This window comes from Triticum urartu, chromosome 7A (genome assembly GCF_056163025.1).
Source record: "Triticum urartu cultivar PI428250 chromosome 7A, HENAU_Tu73, whole genome shotgun sequence".
Classification (NCBI taxonomy): domain Eukaryota; kingdom Viridiplantae; phylum Streptophyta; class Magnoliopsida; order Poales; family Poaceae; genus Triticum; species Triticum urartu.
Genome location: NC_141879.1, coordinates 520,426,357 through 520,436,733, shown reverse-complemented (window position 1 = coordinate 520,436,733; position 10,377 = coordinate 520,426,357). Strand labels below are relative to the sequence as shown.

Here is a 10,377-nt window from a genome sequence, read left to right as displayed (position 1 = left end):
TGAACTATCACATACAGATATATATAGACATATTTTAAAGTATGATTCACTCATTTTACTCTATATGTAGTTACTTGTTGAAATCTCTAGAAAAACAAATATTTAGGAATAGATGGAGTAACACGCATGCGAGCACATGCACATGTGGCAGCGTGCACGCGCAGACACACTCGCGCACACACAAAGGGAAAATAGACGTGCACACGTGAATTAGCTAGCACTGCCACTTTACGCTAATACTACTTACATATGGCTAGCGTTCCTTCGTGCTTGCTTGCCCTAAAAGAAAAAGTGACTGACCCTAAATTTATTTTCACGTGATTGACATATAGCCACGCCCAATTAAATATGTATTACATTTTTAGAAGAGGCTGGCTTATATCAGTAATCAATAATCCTACGTAGATTTTTCCTTTTTCGGACGCAGGGAGTATATGCATATATGTAACCATGTGAGATACTCGTATGTGGTAAGCAATCCAAACTATTCAAAAGTATATGCATATATGTATCTATGTATGTAACCGAATGAAGGGAATACTATGTTTATGAATGAAGTGCAATTCAAGGGTGCGTGGTTTACAGGAATATCATACGAAGTTGAACTGCACATAAGGTACGTAGTTCAAGATGACATGACAGGAAGCATTTTTGTTTCAGAAACAGCAGAGAAAGGAACAACACAGCCATCAGCAATGCATCTCAGATCAATAACATCACAAAATCCGAATGAGCTAACAGAGTAGTTACAAGAAAAGTATCCTCGGAGATTTAGAGCCATAAACTCCAACCAAAACAGGCAATTCTGCACGTCTCATGTAGTAAAACGTTCTACCAGAATGGCACCACGTAGGAAAATGACACATCTAAGTCTATGTTTCTTTTGGTTCACCGTCAGCAGAACATGCTTCAAAATCACCACTACTGTGTGAAAAAGGCAAGGGCAGCAAACACGTATGCTATGTTCATTCCAACTAAAACAGAGCGAGCGAATATAGACCCAAGAGGAAATAATGTAATAATGTTTGCCTGAGATGACATGCCAATGTGTGATCCCATGTAATTTCACCTGTAGTAGGACCTGAATCATCAAATGCATCCATCGGCCTTAGTCCTCGTAACTGACACGCATCTGATCAGGCCTTATGCCACTATCAAGCAAGAACTGATTCACCCAAGGTAGCAGCTCATTTCCCTCCGAGCATATGATTTCAACAATCTCAAGCTGCTCACATGTAAATGATCTATCCTCCAGCTCACCAGTGATTGCACATATAACCCCATTTTCATACCAAGGCTGGCAAATAAAAAGGAACAGTTTTATCTTTACAGTAAATGCACCAACATTGATTGAAGGATAAATGCTATGGAGATGACCATATACCTGGTATAGATCAAGAGTTAGCTTCTTAAGATTAGGTGAGTTCTGAAGGAAGACTGTCAGCGCATAGAAATTCCCATACACACACCAACTATGAAGCGTCAGGTCTGTAAGATTAGGAAATGTTGGGCACCATCTGTAATTCTTTTCCATCTCCACCTGCAAATGATTGAAAGGATTAAGACAGAACATTAAACACATGATATTCTTCCATTTCTTTTTTCTGCTTCAACGAAACTTGCCAAAATATCTGGAGGGAGTTAACAAAATGTGATTACACTTCTGACCGTGCGCTGTTGAAAATCTTAAGAGCTATAGCTTTGGAGCACATTGAATATATTGACCCAGCGAAAGGCAAAACATACATTGAGTTGAGAGACACAAGGAGAAGGGGAAGAAGCAGCGTTGTTCAAGAGGAACGGAGATGGATGGTACCGGATCCAGGGTGGTGCAAGCTGAATACAGATGGGTCATTTGTTAATTCTAATGAAGCTGGTGCTGGTATGATCTTGCGTGACCATCTTGGAGCTATTAACTTTTCTGCATGTAGGGTTTTGTACGCGTGCAGAGACCCCCTTGAAGCGGAGCTGTGTGCATGCATGGAAGGCTTGTCCCTTGCATTGCAGCGTTGTGATTTGCCAATTGCTGTGGAGTTGGATTCTCTCGAAGCGGTCTCTCTCATATCAAGCCCGGACATGGATCGTTCTGTTTACGCTTCACTTGTTAGAGAGATTAAGTACTTATTGGGTCTTCGAAAAACTTGTATTTCTCATGTCGCTAGAACTCAAAATAAAGCTAGTGATTGTTTAGCTAGTTTTGCTAGATCCCAAGGTAGGACCATGACTTGGATAGGAGCTGGTCCAGTTCAAGTAGTGGATATAGCATCGATGGATTGTAAGGATGATGTGATTGAGTAATACATTGCTATTTCCCCCGCAAAAAAAAAGCTTTGGAGCACATTGAATATGAATAAATCACAGCACAAATAGAGATCATGTTAAACAAAATAACTGCATTAGACAATCGTATACTTATTATCTGTTCCTCGATAGTCATGGAGCACATATGATTAAATCAGCATGGTTGCATCACATGATAATCTGTTGCTTTGGTCCAATCTGTTTGTAGGAGTTGGTAATGATGGTAACAATTGCTGAAGCACTTTACATTAGTATATGCTGATGAAGCTATATTATAGCCCAGTTATTGCACTAAGAATGAGCATATGCAACTAAAAAATAGCATATGAAATGAGATATTTTGGTCAACAATTATAATCCACTTATTGCTCCAGTTTAGTATGAAAACCTTAGATATTTTGGTCAATAATTTGATGAATCTACAAAATGGGCATATGAAATGGAATGTCTTGAGTGTAGACAGCATTAGTCATCCTATCAAGTGGTTAGGTTTGCAGTTATGGTACGCAATGACTCTTCCAGTTTAACAATAAAGGCAAAAAATGTGCTTACGTGGCAGATTATATAGTACAGGTTAATATCTAGAGAAACGTGATGTACCAAAAAAAAGGAGGTGTCATAGACAGGCGTGTTAAACCTAGCAGCTCACCTTTTCGACGCCATAACAGAGGTCCAAACTTCTAACATGAGAGAGTTCTCCAAGAAACTGCTTGATATCATCAGCATTACAATTACTGATTAACTTCCATACAAGTACGACTGACGCCGTCTCTAGAGATGTCATGTTCTTTAGTATAGGTAGCCTGGGCCCAGAAGGACTCCCGTCGATGGACAGAGAAATGAGCTTTGGAGCAGAAATAGAAGGCTGGTGATCATGCTCAAGTGGGTGGAGAAAGTCATCAGTGAGGGTCAAATACTTCAGTGTATTGGAGAAAATATCACGGTCCTTAATGCTGGTATTCGATACGAATAGATCCTCCAATACTGGGCAGCCCATGTCGAGGTGCTTAAAGAAACCTTGGAACAGAAAAGCAAAGCAGATGTGCAGTCTTTTCAAGTAGGCTGAAGTGAATACCGCAGGAGCGAGATGCAAACGATAGTTGTAATCGACAACCTTGACAGCCTGAGCCTTGTACTGTAACGCATGGGCGATCCATAGGTTGGCATCGGCGGAGTCATCTTCAGGGTATTCGGTGTCGGTCGGCAACCTGTACTCGAGCCAGAACGCCTCCAGGTCAACGGGTCTACGGAGCATCAGCAAACGGTTAACGAACCTCTTGAACTCAAAGTCGTCTTCATCATCATCTTCATACGGCATGTCTGCGAATTCCTTGAAAGACACGTCGATGCAGGGCACCCACTGCCAGAGGTCCCGCCAGCGCTGTGCCAGCACGCATGTGTGCACAGCTTCGCGTGAGCGCAGGTGGGAGAGAACATGGATGAGGAGCTCGTCCGGGAGGGCGCTGATCCTGTCTTCCATGCTCCCGTCGCCCGACGCCTCCGCCATGGGGTCAGAGCTCGGAGGCGTTCCGTCGAACAGGTTGTGTGCAGGGAGGCTGCAGCAACGGAAATGAACGAATGCAAGCCGTGAATCCGCAGCTCGGGACAAGATTTGGGACGGCAGGAAGAAGAGGAACGCAGAGAAACAAATATCAGGAAAGAAATGTCGAGAGAATCAACGAGGGGAGGTGAAAGGGATCGAGAGCATGCCTCCGGTGGTGCGCGACGGCGCTCAACTCTGTCCCACCCCAAATCCGGGTGGAGGCTAATGCCTCGACCAGCCTTGATGAACAGTAAGCGCCGTCAAGCGTTAGTCTTTAGACCTCTCCCAATGTATTGGTGCTAAAATGGGGTGCTAAGTGCATTAAAATGTTTAGCAACTAATGTCCCCAATGCATTGGTGCTTAGGTTTTGTAGCTAAACCTCCTCTATTTAATTGTTTAGCAATAAAACTCCTTCATGTATTGGTTGGTAGTCTTTTTGCCTAGGTCCACGTGCTTAGCATTGGTTCTTATTGGGGTCACTATAATGCTCTCTCTCCTCTTTAAATGCTTTGCCACATCATATTTCTGCCTATGTGGCACCCTTAGCACCTGTACACCGTGGAGCACTGGGAAGGGCCTTATTTGCAAAGAGAGCACCGTAATAATTGCCGAGTAAAGTGAAAAGAACACGTATACTACGGTTTACGCCTTCCCGGGAGAAGTGTTACTCTCTCGGTAACAAAATAGCAAATCATCCCGTCAAGTAAAACTACTCCTTCCTGTTAGAAGGGAGAGAAGGAGATTGGTGGAATAGTTGTTTGTATGATGGATGTTTATTGACTGAGCTTCGTGGGCATATATATAGGATTACAATAATCAATTTGGAGTACAAGACAAGACAAAACAAATCGTAGTTTATCCCATACTTCCTAATAATGATGTACTCAACATCCCCGTAGTCACAACGGTAGCGACGCAGACGGTGAGACTGGAGAAGAATCCGAAGGCAAGCCGACGGGCACCCCCCCCACCCACAGTCGTAATGGTCGATGCATCGTGGAAGGCGTGGCTGGAGTGAAAACCGACGAGATTTCTTAAGCAAGGCGGTAGCCCTTTGTGCCGTTTGTCGAGGTAGCCGAGACCGTAGGTGGTGTAATCGTCGAGGTAGCCGTGTGAAGAACACCGTGATCGGTGTCGAGTCGGGGGTTGTCGGTGTCGAGGTAGTCGTCGTGGAGCCGCGGAAGAAGAGCAGCGTCGGCCTAAGGAGGCGGCAGCGGCGGTGCTCGAAGTAGGCGAGAATGAACCCGACAGCGTGACGAAGACCGACGCGAACGGTGACGTTCCCACGCCAAGGGAGGTGACGCGGCGCATATCACGTGAAAGTCAACGCGCGTGGACGACGGTGGACTGCGGGCTACAGCGTTACGGCCCGAAGGGGCGACGCGACGGCAGCGGGCAGGTCGGGGCGACGGCGGGGAAGACCTCAAGACGGTTGCAGGCATCGCGTGCCACGCTCGATATGCCCCGACGGGGCGACGCAATGGCAGTGCGAGGGTTGGTGCAGCCTCGGGGACGGCCTGGAGCGGACGGCCTCAGTGCGGCGGTTGACCGCAGGCCGCGGCACTACGGCCCGAAGGGGCGACGCAGCGGCAGCGCGCGAGGTGGTGCAACCACAGGAACGGCATCAGGGCAGCGACGGGGATCACGTGCCGCAGCACTATGGCCCGAAAGGGCAACGCAGTGGCGGCGCGGATGGGTGTAGCCACGGGGAGAACCACGGGGCGGCGGCGCTGCGGCCCGACGGGGCCACGCCGCGGCAGCTGGTTGCTTGATCGGCGGAGGGACACGCTGAACTCAGGGACAGGGCGGTGATGGCCGGCTTAGAACGACGAGCGGGCCGACGCGTGGACGACGGTCGTGAAGGGCTGCCTATCGCGCGAGGCCATCGGGTCGGGGCGACGGGCGGGCAGATGCGCGGACGACGACCATTAGGGGCCGCCTGTCACGCGAGGCCGCCGGGTCGGTGAAGAGGTCGACCGGTCGCGCCAGTGACGTAGTAGAGGCGCACGAGGGTCGACAGCGGCGGCGGGCGACGCAAACAAATGAAGTATAGATCGGAAAACCAAAAAAAATGCCTATCAAAACGACCGACAAGAGAGCGAAAAAACCCGAAGCAAGGGATCGGGAAAAAGACTGTCTAGGGCAGTCGGTGAACACGACCGACGGACGAACCCTAGGTACGGGCAGCGCTGCCCTCGGTGGCGGTCATGGAGACCGACCGCCCCGAGGGCGGCGCACGGGTGCGGAAGCGACGGCGGCTAAGGTTTAGAACTCGGAAACTGATACCATTAGAAGGGGAGAGGAAGATTGGTGGAATAGTTGTTTGTATGATAGATGTTTATTGCTTAAGCCTCGTGGACATATATGAGCACAATGATCAACTTGGAGTATAAGACAAGGCAGAACAAATTCTAGTCTATCCATCGCAAAATAAGTTTTTTCTTTGAAAAGAAGGATAAACTCCGGTCTCTGCATCTAGACGATGCATGCAACTATTTTTATTAATTATTCATAAAAACCATATAAAATAATACATCAGTCAACCTAAAGCCACCATCTAGGTAACAATATTGCTACTCCTATTCTCTCGATGAAGGTATGCCGACTATCCGGGCCAAATACCAAACGGATATTGCACTAAACTCTAACATCTATAACCGGATGCCCCAGCCCAGCCACACACCGGGACTGGGTCCCATACCGGTTCAGCGCACTCTCAGAGGCTGTCGCCGCCATCTTCCTCCGGTCCATCTCCAAAGCAGGAGATGACGCATCGACCTTGCCCGGCCTGTCGTCGATGCCACCACGGCGCCAGACAACTCCACCATCCTGCACGTATCCGTCCACACGCGCTCATCGCTGAACCTCCACAGCGCCATGCCACCGGGATTCGCCGTCGACCTTGCAATGAATGCGACGCTGCTCCTCCGCTTGTCCCGTCCACCTAGCATTTGCTCCAAGCGATGCCCCCAGGAGGAACAACAACATTGAAGGTGCCATCATCGTCTAATCCGATTGATTCAAGTCTAGGGTTTTCCCCAGAGCATCACGAGTAGGGTGCCACGACCTGCAACAACGATGCCTCGAGAAGGGAACGACGTCATGGACGCCACCATCGTCCACCATGATCGAAGTCGGCGCGGTTTTCACTGGAAGTCACGTTTCCCCCAAACTCACAGCTGAGTGTAACCGAACGGAGCCTCACTGTGGAGACGAGGGCCGCCATCGGCATGCCAACAAGGAGCCTCCAGTGTAACGCCCCATATGTAACTTGCCATATTTGTATTCCAACTCTTGCCATTTTCGGCACTAAGTTATGATATTCCTCGTTGTTGGGTTTTGTCTCCGTGTTGCTTTTGTCTTTGTCATTCATCTCTTATCATGTCATCATGTGCATCGCATTTGCATACGTGTTCGTCTCATGCATCCGAGCATTTTCCCCGTTGTCCGTTTTGCATTCCGGCGCTCCTATGTCCTCCGGTGTCCCCTTTTGCCTCTTTTCGTGTGCGGGTGTTAAACGTTCTCAGATTGGACCGAGACTTGCCAAGCGGCCTTGGTATACTACCAGTAGACCGCCTGTCAAGTTTCGTGCCATTTGGACTTCGTTTGATACTCCAACGGTTAACCGAGGAACCGAAAAGGCATCGTGTGTGTTGCAGTCCAACACCTCTTCAAAGTGGCCCAAAACCCACCTAAACCCCCTCCATCTTCTCGGTCGTTCGATCACGATCGCGTGGCCGAAAACCATGCTCAATTTGGAGCCTCCTAGCTCCTTCTATGTATAAAAGGCATCTCCTCCGAAATCCCGTATCCACTCCAACCCTAACCCTAGCCCCGCTCCCTCCTCGCGCCGGACACGTCCGGTCCGCGCAGGACGTTTCGCGCCGCCGCCCACAGCCACTGGCATCGTGCCATGTGACCTCCTCGCCGCCCCCGCTGTCGCGGCCCGACAAGCCCGCAGCGGGCCCGCCCAGCCCATCGCCGCCCGCGCCTCCATCGCGCCTCGCTCCGCCGCATCGCCGCCCCGCGCGCCGCCCGGCTCCGTCGTCCGCCGCCATCGCCGCCGACCGCTCCCCGCCGGAGTTTCGCCGCCCGGACGCCGCAGTTCGCCGGCGACCGCGGCCACCAGCGCCCCTCGCCGCCCCCTCGAGTCCCGTGCCCGGCCGCGCCTCCCCGGCCTCCCCGGCGCCCCCTCGCCAGCGACTCCAACTCCGGCCGCCGCACTGTTAGACTCTGGCGAGCTCCCCGTCCAACCTCGTCAAGCGTGACCCGGATCTAGATCTGAGAGAAACCCTAGGGGGTTGACTTTTGTCCCCAGTTTTCATATTTGTAGCATATTTCATCATGCCATAACTTTGCATCAGTAGCTCCGTTTTGGGCGTGTAGTGTATCAAATTGTTCGCCTGGATGTGCACTTCATTTCATTCCATTGCATCATATTCATTTGAGTTCATCTTGATGCCCTAAATGCTGTTGTAAGAGTGCTATGTAATGTTAGTTTCAGATTCTTAACAGATATTGGACATTTGTCATTTTTGCCATGTTTAATGTGTGCCTCCTATGAACTTGAGCCCTACATGTGTTTTGTTGTATGCCATGCCATCTTTACAGGGGTGTATGCCATGTATTTTTGTGATCAATGTGGTGACTAGCACAAGCATGCAAAGTAGCTCTCGTAATGTTGCTGATTTTAGGGACTTAGAATTCTTCTAAGTCATTTTCCTGATGATATTTTTATGCCATGTATTCATGTTGCTACAGAGTGATCCATGCCTCTTTTGAGCATGTTTAGTAAGGGTGATTTTGAGATATTGTTATGCTCTATCCATCCATGTCTTTGTTTGCAATTATGGAGTACCCTAGCATGACTCAATCTTGCTCTACTTTTGCCACAAAATGTTCCTGGCAGATTGTTTACATGTTAAGCAATTTTCCGAGGTTGTTGTAGTTGATCCATGCATGCTATGAGAGTGTTTTTGTCATGGTTAGCTTATTTAACATGTCTTTTTGCTGGGCGTATTCTTAGTTTGTCATGCAATGCCTTGTGGTGAGTGCATCGAGCTCGTAAACATGCCTACGTAACTCTGTTTTGCCATGTTCCAGTTTTTTGATTAGTCTGAATCTGTTAGCGAAACTTGCTATGTGTCACATGGTTTCCATTGTATTTTCTGATCCCTTTTGGCTTATGGTCAGTAAGGGACTTTTGTTATATGCTTTGTGTAGTTTCATGCCATGCCTTGCTTTGCCATGATATGTTCCTATAGCATGTTCTTATCTTGCTCTAGACTTTGCTTCCTCATGTTAAATCCTGACATGTTGTTATTTTCACTAAGCCTGTGAAGCTGATATCTTTGCACTTTTGCCATGCTTGTTTGAACCTGCTATTGTGTGAACTAGCCGTAGCTCAGTGTTCATCTTTTGTCGAGCATCTTGAGTGGATCACTGCCATGTGATTTGTTGCTATGTTAGAGTGCAGTAGCTTGTTGTCTTGATGCATTTAGATGTCATCGTGCTGTTAATCGCAGCTTTGCGCCATTATTGTTTTGCTCTCCATTTGCAAACCGTGCATCCGATTCCCCTGATCTTTATATCGATTTCGACCGAAATCAACTCATCTTTCCAGCGGCACTCTTGTTTTCCAAGTTGAGGCCTGGTTCAATCCTTCCTTTCCGAGGCATGCATATGCATCGCGTAACACATCCCGCATATCATGCCATGTTTTGCATCATGTTGTTTGCGCATTGCACCATGGTTGATCGCGTTTCCCTTTGTTTGTGTTCTTGCTTTGGGTAGAGCCGGGAGACGAGTACGTGATCGAGGAACCCGTTGAGTACGCTTTCGAGGATCAAGCTAACGTCAACTTGGAGAACTTTGCAGGCAAGATGACCATACCCTCGAAATCACTTCTATCTTTGCTTGCTAGTTGCTCGCTCTATTGCTATGCCTATGCTAAGATACCTACCACTTGCTTTATTATGCCTCCCATATTGCCATGTCAAGCCTCTAACCCACCTTGTCCTAGCAAACCGTTGTTTGGCTATGTTACCGCTTTGCTCAGCCCCTCTTATAGCGTTGCTAGTTGCAGGTGAATATTGGAGTTTGTTCCTTGTTGGAACATGTTTATTGTTGGGATATCATTATTATATCTTGGTTACTTTAATGCACCTATATACTTGGTAAAGGGTGGAAGGCTCGGCCTTATGCCTGGTGCTTTGTTCCACTCTTGCCGCCCTAGTTTCCGTCATACCGGTGTTATGTTCCTTGATCTTGCGTTCCTTACACGGTTGGGTTATAATGGGAACCCCTTGACAGTTCGCCTTGAATAAAACTCCTCCAGCAAGGCCCAACCTTGGTTTTACCATTCGCCACCTAGCCTCTTTTCCCCTGGGTTCCGCGGACTCAAGGGTCATCTTTATTTTAAACCCCCAGGCCAGTGCTCCTCTTAGTGTTGGTCCAAACTAGAGCCCTTTGCAGCGCCCCCTTGGGGAAACTCGAGGTTTGGTTTTAGTTATACGGAGCGCTCATCCGGTGT

The 10,377-nt window shown here is 48.4% G+C and overlaps 1 protein-coding gene across 1 annotated transcript; it reads right to left on the bottom strand.

Annotated features, from left to right (window-relative positions):
- Nucleotides 1-674: 674 nt before the first annotated feature.
- On the bottom strand, nucleotides 675-4,161 carry LOC125529470 (putative F-box/FBD/LRR-repeat protein At1g78760). Its single transcript, XM_048693881.2, has 4 exons — nucleotides 4,012-4,161; nucleotides 2,951-3,857; nucleotides 1,385-1,540; nucleotides 675-1,297 (listed from the first exon to the last, which is right to left on the bottom strand). The coding sequence occupies exons 2-4, from the start codon at nucleotides 3,806-3,808 to the stop codon at nucleotides 1,109-1,111; spliced, it is 1,203 nt and encodes a 400-aa protein (XP_048549838.2). The 5' UTR covers nucleotides 3,809-3,857; nucleotides 4,012-4,161; the 3' UTR covers nucleotides 675-1,108.
- Between the last annotated feature and the right edge of the window lie 6,216 nt (nucleotides 4,162-10,377).

Coding starts and splice junctions, on each gene's coding strand:
- LOC125529470 (XM_048693881.2), bottom strand. CDS start 3,808: ATGGCGGAGGCGTCGGGCGACGGGAGCATGGAAGACAGGATCAGCGCC. Junction 1,541..2,950: donor TCTGTTATGGCGTCGAAAAG/GTGAGCTGCTAG, acceptor AATCATTTGCAG/GTGGAGATGGAAAAGAATTA. Junction 1,298..1,384: donor TAACTCTTGATCTATACCAG/GTATATGGTCAT, acceptor TTTATTTGCCAG/CCTTGGTATGAAAATGGGGT.